Below are 20875 nucleotides of genomic sequence, written 5' to 3'. Positions count from 1 at the left end.
GGGTTGGGAGAGGGGCGAAGCAGTTGGCGGAGAGAACACTGATACTCGTGCCGAAGAGGTTTGGCGCCCCTGGGGTGCAGTGACTGGTCCCTGTTGGAGAGGAACTGTGAGCCTGGCGCTGTCCTGGCCGTTCAGCAGGGATGTGGAAGTGTGTGCAGAGAAGCCGTTTCCCTGCCTGTGCGGAAGGACCCAGTCAACACGGAAAACAATGGGGAGACCACAGGCGTTCCTGTGGGAACTGACAGCACTGTGTGGTGTAGTCCGGGCTCGGAAATGTGGAGAGAGGTGGTCGTGGATGCGGGTGAAACAGGCTTTGTGGAAGAAAGGGAACTGGTGAGATTTAAATCGGCTGAAAGACGTGGGCACCTTGGGAGGAGAGTGTCACTGTCATAAGGATTTGGAAGTGGGAGTGGTTGTGACAGATTTATACGGCGGGGGGGGGGGGAGCCTCATTTGGCTGTTAATTTTTAATGAATGACTGACTGACTGAATGGTAAAGGTCTGAGGATATTTTAAAGAATTCTGTCCGTCGTCATTGGTTCCCCAGCCAGGGCCTATGCCGTTGGTGACAGATGTGTGGCCTGCAGAGCCCAGTATCAATATGCTAAGACTTTTGCCTTGAAAACAAAACAGAACAAAAATTTGTGCTCTCAAGGCTGCACAAGCTGTTTAGATTAGCATACTGGAGAAAGGACAGCGCTTCCTTTTTTGACTGTTATCCCCTCCACTGCTCTGATGAGGCCATGACTGTGTGTGTTTCTCAGTGTCCTTGTTCTTCCTATTCAGAGTAGCACGGCTGTCGATCCGCCAGGGCGGCACTTAGCATTAGAAACTGAGTATATAATTCCTGGTTGATACAGTCATTCCAAAGATACTAAGCTCCTATTGTATTCAGGCCCTGGCGATATGTTGGGCAGCAAATAGACATTGTCCTTGACCTTCCTGGAACTTACAGTGCAGCAGGGAAGTGTATATTAAACAAATAAAAGCACAAGTAAATATAGACTCACAAACCGATAAGGGCTATGAAGGGAAAGCCTTAACCGATGTGAGAACTAAAGTTGATGGGTAACAGGGAGGCCTCGTTGACTTTGTCCCAGGCACTGGTCCCATCACTGTGCTCTCTGGTCGGTAGCCGCCATCATTATTCCTGACCTACAGGTGAGAACTCAGGCTCAGAGAGTCGAATAACTTGCTCTAGGTCACAGCTAATAGCAAAGCCTGGATTTGAACCTGAGCCGTTGGTTCAAAATCTGTCACCTTACACTAAAACCTCACTGCCAGTCGGGGAATATTCTGTCTTCAGAGAAGTGTATTCCAAGGGGATCAAGAGGTCTCTTGAGTTTAGTACCTGCGAGGAGACTGCTTTCCTAGAGAGAGGAATTTGAGATACGGGACCTGCCTGAGCCCTCACTGGTCAGTGGTGCGGGGACTTCTTTTCAAGGAGCTGAGTCACCCAGTTGGTCATATATGGCAAGTCTAGTTTCAGAAGATCTGGGTGGTCTCTGACTTCTTGCTACAGTCTTTCCCTTCTCACCTGTCCGGACTGTCAGTTAGACTTGCAGAGCCTCAGTGGACTTCCACTCACCCTTAGTCCATTCAACACTAATGGCAAATTCCTCTTCCAAAGCTGTTACTTGCCCTACATCAGGTAGCACCGGAAAACATTCGGAGGCTCCTGGATCATAGCTGATGTGTCTGAACGTGCCCTGAAGACTGCAGAGCCCTGTCCACCACCATTTTTGTGTAGCAGTTGGTGGGTAAGGTCCAGATTGCATTGGCTGAGCACCACACAATTGGGCCCTTCCTCCCTGCTTTCCAAACTGGGTGTCTACTCTCTGCCTCCCCCACACCCCGCCTCCACCCTGGTACTTTGTCTCCTTAATCTTCAACCCAGCAGCTAGTCTGTGAGGGTTACTCTGTTCTTTCTTTTCTTTTTATAAGAACAAATTTAGTGAGGTGCAGTTTAGTCTTCTAAAGGGTATCTTAAAATTAAATTCATCCTTCTAAAATGTACAGTTCATCACTAATTTTAGAACCTTTTTGCTACCTGCCCCCCACAAACCTGTGCTCATTAACCCCTCCTCTCAGCCCCTGGCAACTGCTAATCAATTGTGTGTCTCTGTGGACTTGCCTATTAATAATACATGTCATCCAAGCAGAGTAATACAAATCGTGGCCTTTGTGCCTGGCTTGTTTTATTTAGCGTCCTGTTTTTCAGGGCCATCCATGCTGTGTAGCATGACTTGGTGCACTGTCCCTTTTTATCACCGAATGATACTCCCCTTGTATGGAGGCGCCCCATCTTGTCCCTGCATGCAGAGTTGATGAACATTTGCGTTGGTGCCTCTCCAGGGGCGCCCTGCCCTCACAGAGGCCTTCGGCCTCCTGGCCCTGCCCTTTCTAGTGCCCGGAGTGCTTTCCATCCTCCCCACCCGTTTTCATGTCCTTTCTTCCTGGCTGGGCCCGTGGGCTTTCCTGCTTCCTAGCGACTGTTCTGTCCATCTCTGATTCAGCACACCGAATATGGTACCTTGTATTTTATACTCGTGCATCCTTTCATGCGTATCGACAGATGTTTGCTTGTGTAGGGGTGTGTGTGTATTTGCCGGGCACATACTAGGTAGTTTGGGGCAAAGCAATGAACAAAACAAGCTCAGAGCCTTGCCTTTGTGGGAACTTCAGGCCCTAGCAGAGCTTACCTTCTGAGTGACTTGAAAACATGCACAAACATACGTGTATCTGCTCCTTTTAGATATTTCCAGCACTTGGCCACATGTCATGTAGCCTAGATTCTCAGTAAACATTATTTGATAACTGTTACATTGAAATTTTCTTAATTAAAAAAAAACAACTACTGGGGCTACTTAAACTCCTTCATGCTGTACAGGTTGCCGTTGTATTTCTTACCGGCACTACACTCTGAGTTGCTGAATTAATTTGTGAAGGTGGAAGGATGGATATTAAATGTCTCCTTGGAAAGAGAAAACAGCTTCACTCCAGACCCTGTGTCCTGGCTGTTCAAGACCCCACTCCTAGGCTGTTAAGTCGGAGGAGATCTAAGGAGTGGAATCTTGTGGAGACTCCATGGGAAATACCGGGGGCAGAAGGGAGTGTGTTCTTCACTGACTGTCAAAGTTAAGAAATTTGCCTCTTCATGTTCCTCACTAGGGAAGCTTTCACTCCGTTCCCAACAAAACGGGGGTGTGTCTGGCCCTGAACCAGGCCCCCAAGCAGAACTACCCACCTCCCCATAATTAACTAATTAGTCAGGTATCCTTCTTCCTCTGTCTCTTTTGGAAATGATAGTAGTGAGGCTCCCCAGAACACTGAAAATTAATGAGTTAATATTTGTAGAGGCCTCTGGCAATGTTAAGTGCTCAGTGTTGTTCTTATCTTCTCTCTGAGCACAGTTGCCTTATAAGGTCGTCCGCTGGGGTCCAGAGACTTCTGCTGGGGAGCCGGGCCAGCCGCGCGGCTGGGTGGCTGTGGCAGTCGGCGCAGCGTTCCCAGAATGGGCTCAGATTTCCTATTTTAATACCGGTGATACCACTTTTTTTTTTTGCTAATTGTTAGTGTCATCTCACAAGTACTTTGCCCTTGGCTTCATGATGTCTATATTTAGCGCCCATCTCCGGGATTCTTTTCCTCCGAAAACCAAGTATAGTAAAACCCATGTGCACAGAATTTCCCAGCCAGAGTTCGGTTCTTAAACTTTCTTTTCCTGGGAAGGTAGACCGCTTATCCCCCAAAATTATTTTGAAGTAAATCCATTCCTTTTTAAATGCTGTGTTTTCAAAAGAAATAGCCGATAACAAACATTCCAGTCATGAGTGAAAGTGCCCAAATATTTAATGTTGATGACGGCAAAACGTTGCCCAGTCTCCTTTCATAGAAGACACTGCCTTGCACCCTGGCCGGGTCCCTCGGGTTGTTGGAACGTCATCCCACACACCAAAAGGTTGCGGGTTTGATCTCTGGAGGCGACCGATTGATGTTTCTCTCTCTAAAATCAATAAACATATCCTTGGGTGAGGATTAAAAAACTTGCTTTTCAAATAGTAGTATGTAAACATGGATGTGGACGTTTTTGAAAGCCAGTTTCAAAGACTTTCCCTCCTGCTCTGGTTGTCATTATAGTCACAGAGAGTAGTTAATGCTGTTTCTTTGCTTAGCTAGGGACCTGGAGGTGCTTTCGTTCAACCCCCCCCCCCCCCTTGAACAGTGAGGCAGCCGAGGCCCAGGGCTGGGTCCGGAGCGCATTCCCTCGTTAATGTAGGCTGCAGTGTTCTAGCGGATCCCGGTGTCTGTCTGGGAGAAGAGCTGCCCTCTCTCTGGATCCCCTGATGTCCAGTCACTCCCGTAATGACACAGTGGAGAGAATGATGGCCACTCCAAGAAAGGTGTGAAGGTGAATGCTCTAAAATATGCCAAGAGGGGTTTTTGGGTCAAGAGTGGGGTAGGAGGTCGGAATATTATTCCTTATATACTTGTTGACCCCTAAGAGTATCTTGGTCTTACCCCCCGTGTTTTCAGTGCCATCAGAACAATGGGTCCTGGGTCAAGGTCGTTATCCATGCTGGCTCCCTGTGGGCCGCCATCATTTTCACGACTGATACATGTCTGCATGCCAGGACGAGCACCTTGAAAGTAAACACGGATCCTCATTAGAGGCAGTGAACACGTGTTTGTGGTGAGCCTCGGCCCTCCTGTATCCGCGTGCGTGTTTAGAGGCAGTCTCTTGTTGATAGGTAATGGTGCGGACTTCCGGAACTTTGGCCTCCAAGTGGTGGGAAGTGGGGCAGAGAGGGCAGGATCTGTTACTGGTTAGCTCGTTTGATTAGAACAGTATGCAGATGAACCTGAGGTCACCGGACCATCTGTGTTGTGCGGGCCAGCCAGCTCTGCTCTGTTGAGATTCCAGACCTTGGCCAGGACGCTGGGCAGTGCGTGTCACTGGTCACCAAGCTGCAGCAGAGACAGATCAGCAGACCCAGAGGGGGAACTTAAAACACATGTCCTGTGGAGAGGAGCCTGTTTGTGGCTCTTTAATTCATGGGGATAGCACGACAGTTAGAAGTTTTGTATAGTTTTCAGTATTTTTCTTTCTGATGAATAACCAAATACATGCCTATTGTGTGTATTTGGAGAAATACAGAATTATATTTCTCTATTTCCATTCTTGATTTTCTCCTTTCCATGCCTTCTGGCACACTGTGGCCTTTCCTCCCTTCCGTGACCCCGCATTCTCTTTTCATGTTTTTCCCTTCGTTTGGCCCTGAAATGGTAGTATCCCTGAGCCCTCTGTCCTGTGGCTTCATTCCTCCTATTCAGCAGTCCCATGGATGATGGTCCTTGTCCCAGACTTCTGTCCTGACCTCTGGATCCAAATATCCAGCAGCTGCACCGGCTCAGGCTGGTTGTCTCCCGTACACTTGACACTCCACACATCCAAGTGGCTTCCTTATCCTCACCCTCAGACCTGCTGCCCCCGTGTCCCCCATCTCCGAGTCCCCCTTCATCCAGGTACCCGGCTCTTCCCTCTCCCTCCGTAGCCCATCACCAGACCCAACAGTTTGTCCTCCCACTTCTCTCAAATCTGTTGTCCTCTGTCCTTCTGCTCTGCTACTGTCCCTGCGCAGGCCACCATCGGAGCTCCGCCCTGCTGCCCCGGCTTGGAAACACCTTTCCATCTCCAGCCTTGGCCCTCCCCCACCCCCACAGCCCTAGCTCCTCAGGACAGCCAGGGTCCCCTTCCAAAAAATGGGGGCGTGCTCTGTCATTCTCCTGTTTTTAAAACCTCTGCCTGTGTCCCTTTGCCAGATACAGCCTCATCTGTGAGACTTTCTCCTGGAGGCGCTCTGCTGCTTCTGTCTCTAATATGCTATCTCGTTCGTTTATTCAATAAGCATTTTTATTGATTGATCATGCCAGACACTAGGTTTTGGGAGCATACTTCAAGGAGATGGGGAGGGGTCAAGACAAACCTGGGAGTGGGCTTGGCCACAAGGCCGCGATGGCTCTGTCTCTGTGGAAACCTGGGCCAGGACCATGCAGTCGACTGCTTGGTGTGTTAGGAGGCAGCGCGTGTGCAGGCACAGTGCTGGCGTGTGGACGTTGTGCAGTAGTTCAGCTGGTTTTGCTGCCGGACTTCGAAGGATGACTCTTGGGAAGATCTGTGTGGGAAGCACGTTGCGCAGAGGGAAGGACATTGATTTCTTCATCTAAAATAAGTGCTTCTGAGGTTTGTCAGTTTGGTTTTGTGTTAGTGTTTGTACTTACAATGTCTGGGGGTAAATTTTAGTGTAATACAGTAAATCCCTTTTGTAACATTCCAAGTCAGGTTCCATTGCAGTGTGGGATTTCCAGAGTTGGGAAATCTCTGGGAGCCAGGATACAGTGTTGTTTCTGGATACACTGGGACTCGGGGTTTGGACGAGTTGCATGTATAGTAGTAGCCTTGTCCCTGTTCGTTCTGGGTTCGTTTTGCATCATCCTGGCCAGATAAACTAAACAAAATGGTAAAGGGTAGAAAAGGCCTCCATTAGTGGAGTCAGTGTTTGTGTAACTGTTAATCCCAAGGAAATAGAATGTTCTTTCCTCTCCAGTCTTACAGCTCTCCTCTTATTCTGTCCGCCTGATGTTTTTCATTTATCATTTTTCTTTCAGTGGGGGAAGCTCGTTTTTCAGAGGGGCAGATCATTTGAACTAATCGAACGATGCAGTAAAGTCTCTTGGTTGTGTCTGATCACTGAAAAGATGGTAAAAACGTGTTGGTGTTTTACTTTATTTAGACGTAAAACGGAGTAGATCACACTGACTGGGTACTTAAGTCTTTACCCGAATGTGTGGAATTGTCGGTGTGGCCTGTTTTCCCGTCTCACCGTCCACACCTCACAGTGAGTCCTCACCACTTAGAACCAACCAACTGGTACATCATCAGTGACTGAAACCAACACCGAGATACTCAGAAAACCTGTGTTTGTGTTAACTTTTGGAAGGTTGCAAAAAACCATAAATACCTTGGTTCTTCCCTTTTTCCATTGATAAAAATTACAAAGTAATAGGAACTTATGATTTAAAAGATGAATAATATAGAAATGCATGTAGCAAACAGTATAATTTCTCCCCCAATCTCTTACCCCCATCCTGTTCCAGAAGTGTAGTCACAGTTATGGTTTCAGATACACCCTTCTGTCCATGTGGATACAAATAAAAATGTTTTCATAAATGCTAGACATATGATTTATTTCCTTTAAAAAATATTTTATTTTTAGAGAGAGGGGAAGGGAAGAGAAAGGGAAACATCAATGTGTGGTTTCCTCTCGTGTGCCCCCCAACTGGGGACCTGACTGGAGACCCTGGGGACCCAGGCATGTGCCCTGATGGGGAATTGAACTGGTGACTCTTTGGTTCCCAGGCCAGTGCTCAATCCATTGAGCCACACCAGCCAGAGCTAATTTTTTGATAGATAAGGGTGAATTACCATCTAAAGAGACTAATCATTTAGAGAGTTCATTTCAACATACCGTTTCTAACATTAGATACTATCTTTCTTACTTTGTAATAGTTGGCTGGAGGAAGGCATTTCATTATTTTACTTTGTATTCTTTTCTAAAAAAGATTTTATTTATTTCTAGAGAGAGGGCAAGGGAGGAAGGGAGAGAAACATCAAATCATTTATCAGTTGCCTCCCACCAGGGACCTGGTCACCCCCCCACCTCCCTTGCACACACCCCCACCAGGGACCTGGTCCCCAACCCAAGCATGTGCCCTGACAGGGAGTTGAACCGGTGACCTTTCAGTTTGCAGGCTGGCACTCAGTCTGCTGAGCCACACCCGCCAGGACTTGTATTCTTACTATTAATAAAGTCTTAACATTTTCATGTATTCCCTGGTTTTAGTTTTTAGATAACTTGGTTACTAATATTCTTGGTTACTAATATTCTTTACTTTCTATTAGGTGGTTTGCCTTTATTGACTTCTAGGCACGCTTTACATAGTGAACTTTGTCTAATGCATGTTCTTTCTGACAGGTATTTGGGAAATATCCCCCTAGTCTTTTGCTTGTCTTTTAAAGGTAGGTCCAAATCGTCATTCTTGCCGTCAGTGTGACTGTCTGCTGAGAAAATCCACAATTACCTATTGGGAAAAAATTAGAGCAAATAACAAACTTCAGAAAGGTACCCAGACAAGATCAACACAACATCACAGGGTTGTATGTGTGCGTGTGTGTGTTTTTAAAAATATACCAGCATAGGAAAGTGGTACTAATCAATTAGAAGTAATAAATAAGATCCAAGCAGTGAAAAAAATTACCATTCTTGAGAACAGTAAAAACAGATTTACCAGAACTCCATGAAGAATGCTGTATTCTGAAGGACATAAAAGACCTGAATAAATGAAGATAAAGACTGTTCCTGGATTGGGATTCTACAGTTATCCATTTCCTCCAAATTAATTTACAAATTAAATACAGTTTCAATACAAATTTCAAAGTAATTTTAAAAGAACGTAACCAGTCCTCAACTTCAGCTGGACTTATATAAACGTAAACGATGCCAAAGAAATGTGTTAGAAGAAGAAGTATGAAGGGGGACTTTCCTCACCATTTCAAAATGTAAAAAAAATTTTTTAAATAGTATAATGTTGTAGTTAAAAGCAACAAATCACTAACTGAGGAGAGTGAAGGCCCCAAAAAGTGAAATGAGCTGCTTACGGTCATAGAGCTGGATCAGGGACATTTTTCATAAAGTATAAAAGTGTTTCCCAGTTTCTAAACGGATTGAGTATAATTCTAACTTTTACCAGAATTCCCCTGGGGGATTTCTCATTTTGTCAATTAAAAAGATAGTATATTTTGGAGGGGGGGCTATTTATTAAATGTAATAATAAATATTAATATTTACTAAATAGTTGTGGTCATGAAATAGCCAATTTTAATTTACTTTTTGCCCACGTTTTACATGTGTGCTGAGGTACAAAGAAGATGAATAAAAGGGGTGAGGATGGAAGGGGATTTAGAATTTGTGATTACTTGCATGAAAATGTGGCACAGTGTATTTTGTTTTTCTTAAGTTTTCTGAGTGGGGTAAGACCCTGGTCAGCTGCAGAGCCTTCTGTTTAGCAAACTGATAGCATCTTGGGTGGAGTTAAGGGCGGAAACAGGTTTAATCACATTCTCACCAACTTCCTGGCACTAAGGAAATTATCAACAGACAGCAGCCACCAGGCTAATTTAACTTTCGTTCTGGACAGGCACCTCCGCAGCAGTAATTCTCAGAGTATTATACGTTTCTTGGAGAAAAGGTGGGCATAGCCTGGCTTCTTCTTCCTGGTGAGGATTTCATGAGTCCTCCACAGCTCGCGACTCTGTGCATTTGTCTTTCCCATTAAAAATGTCTGAAGTGCAAGTGTCATATCTAAATATTATATGTAGTGTTCTTAAATTGGAGAGCGTAGCATCAGATAGATGATTTTTTTTTGAAGTTTTCTAGGTACCTGCTGTGTGCCCAGCATTGTCATGGAACGGGTAGACAGTGTTAAACTTTCATAACCTTTCAGGAAAGGCTAACAGCTGTAATGGAGATAAAAATAAAGCAATCACCGCAGAGTGAGGAAAGGCTCTTAAAAACAATAGCATCTGGGCTGGAATGTGTAGGGTTAAATGCTGTTGTTTTATACACCAGTTTGGGCTTTGTTTAGGCCACAGCATTTCTTTTGAAGTGTCTGATATCTGAGAGAAACCTAAATGCATGTTTCTGTACAAATTTGGACATATCTGAGGGTAGATTTTGGAAATCCTCCCACTTTGGGCTTATTGTCCTCCTCCTCACCCCAGATCTTCACCAGAGTATATGTTTCTTCACCAGAGTATGTTTGTTTGCTTTTTTTTTTAGATTTTATTTATTTTTAGAGAGAGGGCAAGGGAGATACAGAGAGAAAGAGAGAAATATCATTGTGTGGTTCCCTCTGTTGCACCCCCAACTGGGGACCTGGCCCGCAACCCAGGCATGTGCCCTGACTGGGAATCGAACTGGTGACCCTGTGGTTTGCAGGCAGGTGCTCAATCCACTGAGCTACACCAGCCGGGGCCAGAGTGTGTGTTTGTTAATGTGTGAGAGAGACACACACACACACACACACACACACACACACACACACACACACATGCATCGAAGTGGGAGAGAAACTGATTGGTTACCTCCCATCTGGGACCCAACCAGGGATACCCCCTGACCGGAATTGAATTGCCACCTATTGGTGTGCAGAAAGGACGCTCCAACCAATGGAACTGCCCGGCCAGGGCTCCTTTTTTTCCTTTTATGAACTCACAGTCCCCCCAAAAGTGGTAGGAAATACACTTAACAAATGTACCTTCTTTTAAAAATGGACGTATCACATTTTTTGAATGGTATTGAATGGATGTGTTTTACTGAATCAAAGTTGCATTTTCAGTCAATATTTGTGTCTACTATTTGTGCTAGGGGAATTCAGGAAACAGGAAATCCTATTTACTGCAGTAATAAGCCCATTTGTAATTCACAGTTAATGTTGTAGAGGTCATTTACCTGTTGATTTCAACTCTCCAAAGCAGGGCTGGGGAGCGGGCTCCGAGCCCTCTGAGCAGCTGAAATACAGAAAGTCTGTGCCCTTGCCATGCGGTGCTGTGTTAAAAGGACAGTTGTCCAGCTTCGTGTGGGTCCCTTGGCTGTGGGACTGCCATAGGCTTCGCTGTCTGGTTTCCCAGCCCAGCCCTCCAGTGTCCCCCTCTGTCCACCATTGTCTTACGTTCTTGCTCCGGCTGGAGCAGAGCCAGACTCTGTAATATTTGCCCCTTATCTCTTTGTTCGTGTGTTCTGTCACCTTGTGGATATTTATAGGTCATCAGTTCTGCTTTCGTTGGAAGACTGGTGTGGCAGGGCTTGGCACCTCTTTCCTCTGCGTGTGTACCACAGGCCTGGTTGCCTAGCTGCCTCCTGGGACTGGTGAGGGCTGGGCTGCGAGAGGGAAGGAAGCCTAGCCTGTGTTTTTTCCCCAGTGTGGGCGGGGTCTCGAGGAAAGTACTCTGGGAGAGCGGCCCTTGCCCTTCCATCTCTCCTTACCCTCTTTCCCCCTTCACCTTTCCTTTCTCTCTTAGTTCCTCATTTCTCCTTTTATCTCACGCCCACTGGTGCCCTTCAGGACCAAACGATTTGCAGAGTTCATTGGTTGAGCAGTGGGGGGGGGGTCTTCCTAGAAAGAGAAATCTTAGTTTAGCTTATCAGAGACCCTGCACGAGGGTCAGTTGAGAAGAAAGGCCCGATGGTGCTTTTGAGGAGTTTTCTCAGTGGTGTGCTCAGCTCTGAAGGCGGCAGTGTGGGTGTGGAATCCTGGTGTCCTGGCCTAGCTCTGTCATTTGTTAGCTGTGATGTCCTGGGGGGGGAGGGGGGGTGACTTGATTTCTCTGAGGGTAGTTCTCCTTGTGTAAATTTGGAGTAACAGAATCTGCAGCAGAGGGTTTGTATATGAATTGTAGCAACATTTTTAGAGCACAGCTCATGCCTCAAAAAAAAAGCATGTCTCAGAATTTAAATAATGTGCTCAACAATTATTATTATTATTTATTTGGAAGAGGGTTATCATTGAGAAGTGGAATGAGACTGGTTATGGAGCAGTGAGTAAGCCCAGCTTTGGTGATGTTGGAAATTTAGTTATAAATTACTTATTTAAGGTACATGCTTGTGTTGGATTCATAGTCAGGTTCAGAGTGTACTTGCTGGCAGGGGGAACCTTGAACCTCTCTCAAGCGTAGATTAGTTCCTTCATCTATTTTCAAGAAGAGAATGATGATAATGCCTGCTTCATGGAACCCCAAGGTGATATCACACATAAAACAGGACACAGAGTTTGGCACAGAATTTGAGAAAAGCAGCTTATTTCGCTGCGGAGTAAATTTCAGGGCACAGCGAGAGAGCAGTTAAGGCTGCGGTGAGGGGCTGTGCTCCCTGTCCCTGGAAACATGGCTGTGTGTTTCCAAAATCCAACGCTCCGGCACGATTTTAATTTTCCCAGCGAAAACACATTCCCAACACCAGCATTAGCCATTATTAAAGAGTGCGCTTCACTCCATTATCGCTTCTGCAGAAATGCCTGCCTCCCTTCGTAAGGTGCGGCTGGGCTCCTCAGTGTGGTGTCGCCACGCTCGGGCGTGAGCCCTGGGCCGTCCGTGTCTTTGCAGCTGGGTCCAAAGATGCATCGCGTACGCAGAGTAATTTTAATTTCTTTATCTCCAACACCTCGCATGGTGACAGAATGTCTCTTTCACTAAACTTGATTTCTTGGTTTTTACATATTTTTTGTTCCATCGACAGTTAAACTATTTGCACTGTAGTGATTACTTTTAGTGTTTTATTTCACATCGAACATTGGACAGATTAACTTGGGATATTGACATCTTACTGAACATACTTTTTTCTTGGGATGGGGGTGGTTTCGTTGAAATAGCTAGTTTCCTTAACCAAGCATTTTTAGTAAGAGTTAGTGTATTTGTCAAATACTAGGTTCCAGGTACTGTTGTTCTAAAAACATTTTACAAACATTAACTTAATGAGTTCTCGTAACAGTCCTCTGAGGGCAAGGTTTGGCCGTGGCCCCTCTTTGACAGATGAAGAAACCAGAGAGGGCAAGCGACCTGAGCTCATCCTGGTCCCGTGTAAGTGCCTGGCACTCGAACCCAGGCTGCTGCTGACTCCAGCCGATGCTCTCTTCACCCGCCCTCTGCTCTCCACGCCCCAGGGCTCCTCTCTCTTTGTCTCTTCTGCGAAAAGTTGCCCAAGTTCCCTTGACCTATGCACTGCTTTAAAGATGGCGCCACAGAGTCGAACAGCGGTTGTGTTTTGCTGTCCTGACAACAGAAGAATTATGCTGTGTTGAAATGCTGGTGACGTCAGATGTGATGGTGACAGGCAGATGGTGGATCGATGTTCGGGTTCCACCAGGGGGCCAAGTCGTCCATCTGTAAATAAGGTCTCTTGTGTGCAGACTCCTCCGTGACTTTTTTTTTTCAGGGAGCAGCCAGTCACCCTTCTAATCTTGTGGTAGAAAATTAAAGTGAGTTTCACTGAAGTGTGGTTTATTTTTAAGTTTTCTTGTAAACATTAGTTCAGAGAAGTTAATGAAGTACCTGCGTGGATCCAGCCTCTTGCCTTTCTGTTTTTGCTGTTTGGAGGGAAGGTTTTCCTTTGGAGAAGATGACAGATTGGAGGGTTTGTACCTTCTAGGTGAACTTGGAACATTTGGGGTCCTGAGTAGGTGGCAGGCTTGCATGTGTGACGTGAGTAAAGTTAGGCAAACATAACTATCTCAGATCTTACCGGTCTTTTGCATAGTCTGGAGCTGAAGTATTTGTCAGAATTTCAAGTAAGGCCCAAGAGGAAGAAAGGAGGGGTGGGGAATGGCTTTCTTATTTTGCTTGCAGTGATTTTTTTTTTTTTTTTTTTTCGTCTTAGAGTTGCCTCTGGTGTTCTAAGATGCCTGGCGGTCTGGCTCTGAGCCTGCTTGAAAGCAGTGATTGTTGCTTTGGTCAAAGCTATGGACATTCTCCCTGGAAAACACACGCACTGTGTTTTGTTCATAACCCCTTAGGGCCACAAACCGAGGCTTTACAGTATATGGCAGTTCATCACGAGAGCCAGTTTACCGCCCCTGCCCCTGCGTGCTGTCGTCTGCCAGCCGGCTCTAAAATTCAGCTAACTGGTGTATCATGTTTACATTCTTGTTTATATGCCAGGACTATTTGCCTTTTAATATCCACCAGATATTGTCCCCGGAGGAGACATCTGTCAGATGGGTTCTGCTTTCTAGCCACCGGTAGCCAGACAGGACCCGAGGCAGAAAGGGGTCCGGTTAACTAACCTACAGAATCTCCTCACCCCTGCCCTGCCTTCGTCTTTCCCTGCTGTCCACACTGGATTCGCCGAGCACACTCACCTTTATGTACCTTGGCACCTGCTGTTTGTTCTCTACCTGGAATGCCCTTCCATTCTTCCTGCGCCCCAGGAATGCCTGTTCACCTCTCAGTACTCAGCTCAAGTACAGGAGCCTTGCTCAACTCCCCAGGCAGCCTCTCCTCTGTGGCTGCAGCGATTTTTACTTCAGGCCAGAGTTACAGCACAGATACCATGTTGTTATTATCTTTTTATATGTTTGGCAGAGTGCAGTGCCTGGAAACCAAGTGCTGTCTTAATCATCTTTGATCACTCAGCACGGTGTCAGGTGCTAGGTACGTCTGCCACCCAGAGTTGAAACAAGTGGGCTGTGGGATTAGAATGCCAGGATTCGTATTCTGACTTTGCAGCCTCGTGAAGAAGTTACTTTGTCTCGGTGCCTCCCTTTCCCCATCTGTAGGCTTGTTGGGGACGGAGGGGACCAATGCCTGTTGTGCCTGGTCCATGGGAAATATTCGGCAAGTGCTCGCCATCATGCATGTAATCATACTGTTAAGCAGTGTTGTTATTCAGTGAATGGAAAACTCTTAAAAATAACCCAGTTGTAGTCGGAGATGACATTACTTCGAATTATAGAAATTCAGTCAGTTCTGTATTCTCCAAGCTTTAATCCCAGTGCAGGTCAAATACATTCATCCATCCATCTTTGTATTGATGCTCACAGTCATCTACGTGAGGGCTTTTAGTCATTTTAAAGTAGATACTGTGGAATAGGACTTTCTAAAAAAGAAATACAGTGTACACTATTTTAATGTTACAGTTTAAGTTTGTTCAAAACCTTGTGGTTTTCAAATACCTTTCAGCAGCCCCGGCAGGCTTTGGAGGAGAGTGTAGGGGTCACCACCGAGTGTATGTAGCCCTGGGAGTCAGCCTTGTGAGAATTCCATGAGGCATTTAATCACAAAAACATTTGCCTTTATTTCTAAGACAAGTTAGCTGTGGCGAGAAAAAAAAATTCACTGAAGGGGTTCTTTCCTTTGTGTGTTTATTTGTGGGCAGCACAGAGACATCTTGCAGAAGAACTGGAGGGCTTCACTAATCCAGCTGCTCCCTTGACAACGGAGGAAACTGAGGTCAAAAACGGTGGAGAGATTTGCCATGGGACCCTGTGTCATGGGTGTGGGGGCGGGTCTGTGCCATCCGCCGTCACACATGCCACATGGCTGGTCCTGGGTGCCCGTGTATCATCTGCCCAGCAGAGGTGTCCAGCTGACCTGGAGCACACCTCTTGCTTCTGGAAAGCCTTCCCAGACTCCCCAGGCAGCACGGCCTTTGTTCTTTCATGACTAAATTTTGCCTTAAATTAAAAGTGAAATCAGGCCTCCTGGGAGGGTATTTAGTTTTCCCTTAAACAAAAAAAGGCAAAACAATTAAGCTAATGACAGTGTTGGGAGCCTTAACCACCTCCTCCAGTGATGGGTATTCATGGCCCCAATTTTTGGTAGTGATGTATAAAAACAGTCTGTAATCTTATTTTGTAATAAAAGTGTAAGTGATTATAGTAGGTCTCAAATATGTTCTTAGCCATTGGGTCATCAGGTCACCCAGCAAGGTCTCTTTCATCAGCTCTGTGCAGCTTTTTCCTTTCATGTTTTGGCTTCTTGGTGTCTACATAGGTTCTAAACTCAGCAGTCCAATAAATGGCACTATTATCTCTAGGTTCCCATGGTTTAGAACATGTTGTCCATATACTCTCATCTCCTTTTTTGAAATGAAATGCAGGTCAGTGTGTGATTTTTAATTATTAAACTGAAAGAAGGAAAGCGCTTTAAAAGAAATTAAATAATAGTAACAAGTTAAATGCCCCAACCCTAGTACTTCTGATTTATAGAACAATACCTTAGTTTATAGCTGTATGGTTACAGAATCTATATGAAAACTTGGCAATTTAAAAAATGTGAAGTCACAAAAGTCCCTTTGCTTGCCACCGTTGGCAGTAGAGGAGAGAATTATACCTAGTAAATTATATACCTGTAGTAACTCCATCATACAGAGACGGAATAAGTTGAATGTCTTCCTTCTATGCTGTCATGTGAAACAAGGTCGTTGAGAGCTGGAAGCAAAGAGGGGGCTTTGTAGTATGTATCCCAGAAATGTAGTTTTGGGTCACACACAGTGTCCGGTAGAAGTCACCGGAGTGTGGTTGGGAGGGTAATAATATGGCTGTAATCGTTTATAGTTTTCATTTGAACATTTCACCTAAAATGTCACGTGGTGTTCTTGAGTGCGATAATGTTGTGTTTTAGAATTACATGCTTATGATTTTTTTTATAAAAAGGGGGCATTGTGCTGGACCAAGTATTTTAGAAAAACTATTTGTTTATTTATTTCGGTTTTATTTATTTACTTTAGAGGGGAAGGGAATGAGAAAGAGGGAGAGAAACATCAGTGTGTGGTTACCTGCCGTGCATGCCTTGCTGGGGGACCTGGCCTGCAACCCAGGCATGTGCCCTGACCCGGAAGCAAACCAGCGACCCTTTGGTGCGCAGACCCGTGCTCAATTCACTAAGCCACAGCAGCCAGGGCCAGAAAACCAGTCTCGTAGTGAATTATTTAATAGCTTTTGATACTTTGATTCATTCCCCCAGACTGTGTCACAAAGTACATCATATCAAAGAACAGAAGTGCAATAATGTGACAGCATTTTTAAAATTACTGGTATTTAGATGGTATGTTACAAGAGTAGTGTACGGGTTCCTGGGAGCCATCTCAGTTATTGATGGGCTCACCAGGAGTAAGCAGGCAGCGGTCCTTTTACATGTGTTTGCGTGGATATCCTTTGAGGGACAGACACGTACTAATACCATATTTAGTAGTTCTTCTAAAGGCCAAACCAAGGATTGAACCCGCAACCCAGGCATCTGCCCCGAATGGAAACTGAACCGCATCCTTTTGATCGCTCGAGGACACTCCAACCAGCTGAGCTGTGCCGGCCAAGGTGAAAGCTCTCTGAATGTTAAAAATACCTTTTATAGTTCATTTCTTCCGAAAAGATAAACGAAGTGCCTGCCATGTGCAAGGCATTATGAGAGCTGCTGAAATGTAAAGACAAACAAACAAGGCCTTTTTCCTGGTGAAAGCAATGAAAAATGAAGCGGATGATTACAGTGCAGAAAAATAAGTGATTTGGGGTCTGGTTTACTTTTAATATGTAAAAAATGTGGTTTTTAAAGGAGCCCAGGTCCACTCTCATTCAGTTGCATCTCTTTCAATAATGATGCATGTTAGCGTACAGTTCTGTTGTATCAACTCAGAGTTGAAATAGTTTTTGATTGCACTTTCAAAAGACCCCTTTTTTGGGTACCAGTCTCTTGTTAACGTGATTTGAAGTAATCCTATAATTGAAATAAACTGACTCTCCTATCAAAAAGCAACACTTGTTTAGCCCATTTTCTCATGAGATGCTCTGAGTCTTTGGTTAGATGGAAAACTGCAGACAGCTTAGCGTGGTGTCTCATTGTTGCATTTGATTATTTTCTCTGAGGCAAGCCATCTTCAGGCCCTCTGGTCATCTGGTACTGACACAGCACTGACCACAGCGCTGCTCGTGACTGGCTTCCGTGTCCCTTAAGGATGTTGGTGCCAAGGCTACTTAAATCCTTCCGAGAGTGAAATGTATATTCCTTGGGTATTATTGCCTTAACCTGCGTTGTTTACCTGTTTTCCTTTTCTGTCAACCAGACCGCTTTTTTTTTGGTTCCCGTAACTGCAGTGAGTATAGCCCCTGAAGGGAGTTACAGAACAGAAGATGGTCATGCGAAAGTCAGGTGGGCTCCAGTGGCGTGTGCGAGCGTGGCGTGCAGGTTTACCCAACTGATTATTTAAGATCAGGACAACAGCTGTTGTAATAAAACCAAATACAGCTTTATTCTTGTTAGGACAAGGCAAGAAATAAATAAAATCACAGCGCAATTGTTTTCTGTTTGGCTGAATTGCAACATAGCAAAACAAGGAAAGAAAAACCCTTTAGCTTAGACATGCCATTGACCCAAGAAAAATCACACAAGCCATGAAAACAGGTTTTATTTGGAGAACTGGACTTTCCTTGAGTCTTCCCATGTGGAACATTCAGCAGACTTCCAGGGCAGGCAGGCCTCTGCTCCTCTAAGATGATTGTCTTTTGCCTCGGAATAGACCCTCCTTTTCAGTAGAGAAACCAGATAAACTGTCCCGCCGTAATCCAAATAGCTAGCGGCCTCACCCCCACCCCACCTCCAAACTTGACTAACAACACAGCAATATAATTTTACCGTTTAAAACTTGGCTGACCCGAACATGAACTTTCAAAGAAAACAAGAGTCATTACTAAAAGAGATTCCATTTCTTTCCGGGGCCTAATTTAAGATGACTTTCCAGAACTTTGAAAAAACTTATTCTTCCAATGGCCACTTAATTTTGATACAAAATAAACACGAACAGGGAGGCAAAATATAGAGTTCTCTATGTTTGCATTTTAAGTTTTTTTTTTTGGAGGTGAGGTCTCTCTTTCTAGGGTTGTCATACATAGTTTGAAATAATTTATCCGGTTCCTTCCAAAGATTATACTCTGCCATGAATTTTAAGGTGATGATTTACGAATAACTCTTACTCAATAAGACTTCATTTCTTAACATTGACCCTGTTAAGCTTCTCATAATACGCCTCTTCTGTGTGTCTTGATGATTCTGAGTCGGTGAGGGATAGTGCCAGGACGCTAACCCTGGTGGGCCGGGCTTTCTAAGCCCTTGCTTGAACTGTACCACCTCTGCCATGTGTATTCCTTTCCCAACACCCAGAAACATGATCCTATAGAACTGGACCAGCTTTGAGGAACTGTAAGACAGTAAGTACTTAAAGCATCAAAGCAAAGAGTGCAGGAGCTTCAAGGTCAGACAAGCGTGGGTATAAATCCAGACTTGAACTTTGAGGTTCTGTCTTTGGGCAAAAAGAGCTTCATTTATTTGTAAATCAGGCGTAATTATACCTGCTGTGGCAAGAGCACTGGGATGATTAAATGAGATATTGTACGCATGTGATTGGGTCAACTGTCTGGTATATATAGTAGGAGTTCATGAAGTGATGGCTGCTCTTATAAGCAGTGTAACTATTGACTTGATCTAGGACGCTCATGTCCTGATTTTTGTCATTGTAAACATGATTATCTAGGTGATGGCTTTTCAGGTACAAGCTATTTCAAGAATAGAATGACTGTGCAGTCATTAATCTCAGGTGGTGCTGAACCAAGGCCGTGACTTCTGAGGTGATTCAGTCTATGTTTTGTTTGCAATTTGAAAAGAAAAAGTAAAAAAACACTGTTTATGCTCCTGGACCAACAAGTCACGTTAGCTTTCCAAGGCTGTAAAATGAGGGAACTGTTCTTACTTGATCTTAGCAGTTACTCCCTCATCACACACATTGCATGCACACAGTTTAGTTCTCCAGGTAAGATTTTTTTCTACTGGGGGCTAGCTTATGGAATTCCGTTTAACCATCTACCAAGAGCTCTTGTGTAGCAGGGACAGGAAGACCTCTCCATCTTCAAGGAATTGACAGCCTCAGCAAGGCTGAATGCCATAAAATAAAAAAGGTTATGAACCATGTTTCTAAGGGACAGGCGTCCAAAGAAGACACAAATCCATCCGGTCCAGATGGGGGCAGCGAGTACTGTGTGGGTGATACCCACAGAAAACTTGGACGTTTAGAGAAGACACAGCAGCCACTGGGGGTGGGGGTGCACTATGTGTGTATGGGGTGGGGGGTGGAGAACTAGGGAAGACTCGTACAAGAAGAATCCCGAGGAGGCTTCGAAGATAAGCCAGTGACGGGGAGAGCAAGACACAGCTTTGGGTTAGACAAGTCATGAATACACTGATCCAAGACAGAATTTTTTTTTGGAATATGGGAAAATACAGGGAGGAAACAGTTTTGCTGACATTCCCTTGAGCCCTTATTTACAATTTCGTTATTTTCAGTTGCTCTCCTTTTTTCCTTTTGAAGAAAATAATTGTACTTGCTTACAGTAATTGCTTTAGCCTCCCTCTCAAGTCAGGCTTTCTTTTCACTTTTCCAAACACCTAAATATTTCCTGGTGCCAGGAGCTTCCATTCTAAAAGGTAGCCTGCTTTTTGGTGGTAATACTCCTAGGACCTAGGACCTAGGACCTAGGAAAGCATACTCCTATGCTTTCCATGTTTGGCACTCTTTCTGCCTACTTGGATGACTACGTAATTAACCTGAGCCTTGCTTTTTTCCCCTCCAAGCTAAGCATCTGTACTTGACTCAACCATTTTTATGTGCCATGGTTTCCAGTTCCTTTACTGATCCGATTGCATGTCTCTGTCTCTCCGGCTTGTTCCTGACAGTCTTCAGATGGGATTTTGTACTGTGAGCACAGCCCTGCTATGCAGAACTAGGACGTGATAGTTTTCTCAGCACATGCCACTGCTTTCCTGCTTCTCCAAGGCTGTGCACCACAGCTTGTTGGTGGCCTTGTATTCTTTCATGCAGTTGTGGTTTGCTCGTGTTTTATTTTAAAAAGAAAGATAGGGGTTCATTGTGTTCCAATCATAGGATCCTTGCTCATGGGCACTTGATAAATGTTTCCTGAATATAACTGAAGAAGTAGTGAAATGTAAATATTTACTCCTTGTCGTGATGTGTGTAGCAGTTTGACCTAGAGTTGTCAGGATTATAGGACTAACATGAAAATGGCAGACCTTATCAGAGTTTGCCATTTGGATAAACAAGTCCACTTCAGAAGAATTTTGTATCGAACTGTTCAATTGCTTTTTTAAAAACTTGTTTTTATTTAGGAAATGATTTATCTATTATGCAAATTTGCTTTATAGCACAATTTTAAGTTTTTTTATTATTCATTTCCATCTTCCTCTGCAGATAAAAAGCCTGTT

At 44.7% G+C, this 20875-nt stretch overlaps 1 protein-coding gene across 9 annotated transcripts in view; it reads left to right on the top strand.

Moving 5' to 3' along the window:
- RBPMS (RNA binding protein, mRNA processing factor) overlaps positions 1-20875 on the top strand; it is a 162594-nt gene that overhangs the window by 17103 nt on the left and 124616 nt on the right. Inside the window, exon 1 of one of the 9 annotated variants that reach the window (XM_053659928.1) lies at positions 13218-13247. The exons of the other annotated variants lie outside the window; for them this stretch is intronic. Within the exon in view, the coding sequence (XP_053515903.1) occupies positions 13233-13247 (15 nt within the window). The 5' untranslated portion in view covers positions 13218-13232. Of the gene's footprint in view, positions 1-13217; positions 13248-20875 lie in introns of those variants that run through there. 9 annotated transcript variants of the gene reach the window in all.

Source organism: Artibeus jamaicensis, unplaced genomic scaffold (genome assembly GCF_021234435.1).
Source record: "Artibeus jamaicensis isolate MK-2021 breed Jamaican fruit bat unplaced genomic scaffold, CSHL_Jam_final scaffold_833, whole genome shotgun sequence".
NCBI classification, from domain to species: Eukaryota; Metazoa; Chordata; class Mammalia; order Chiroptera; family Phyllostomidae; genus Artibeus; species Artibeus jamaicensis.
Note: the sequence above shows the minus strand (reverse complement) of the source record. Positions and strands in the feature narration are given on the sequence as shown.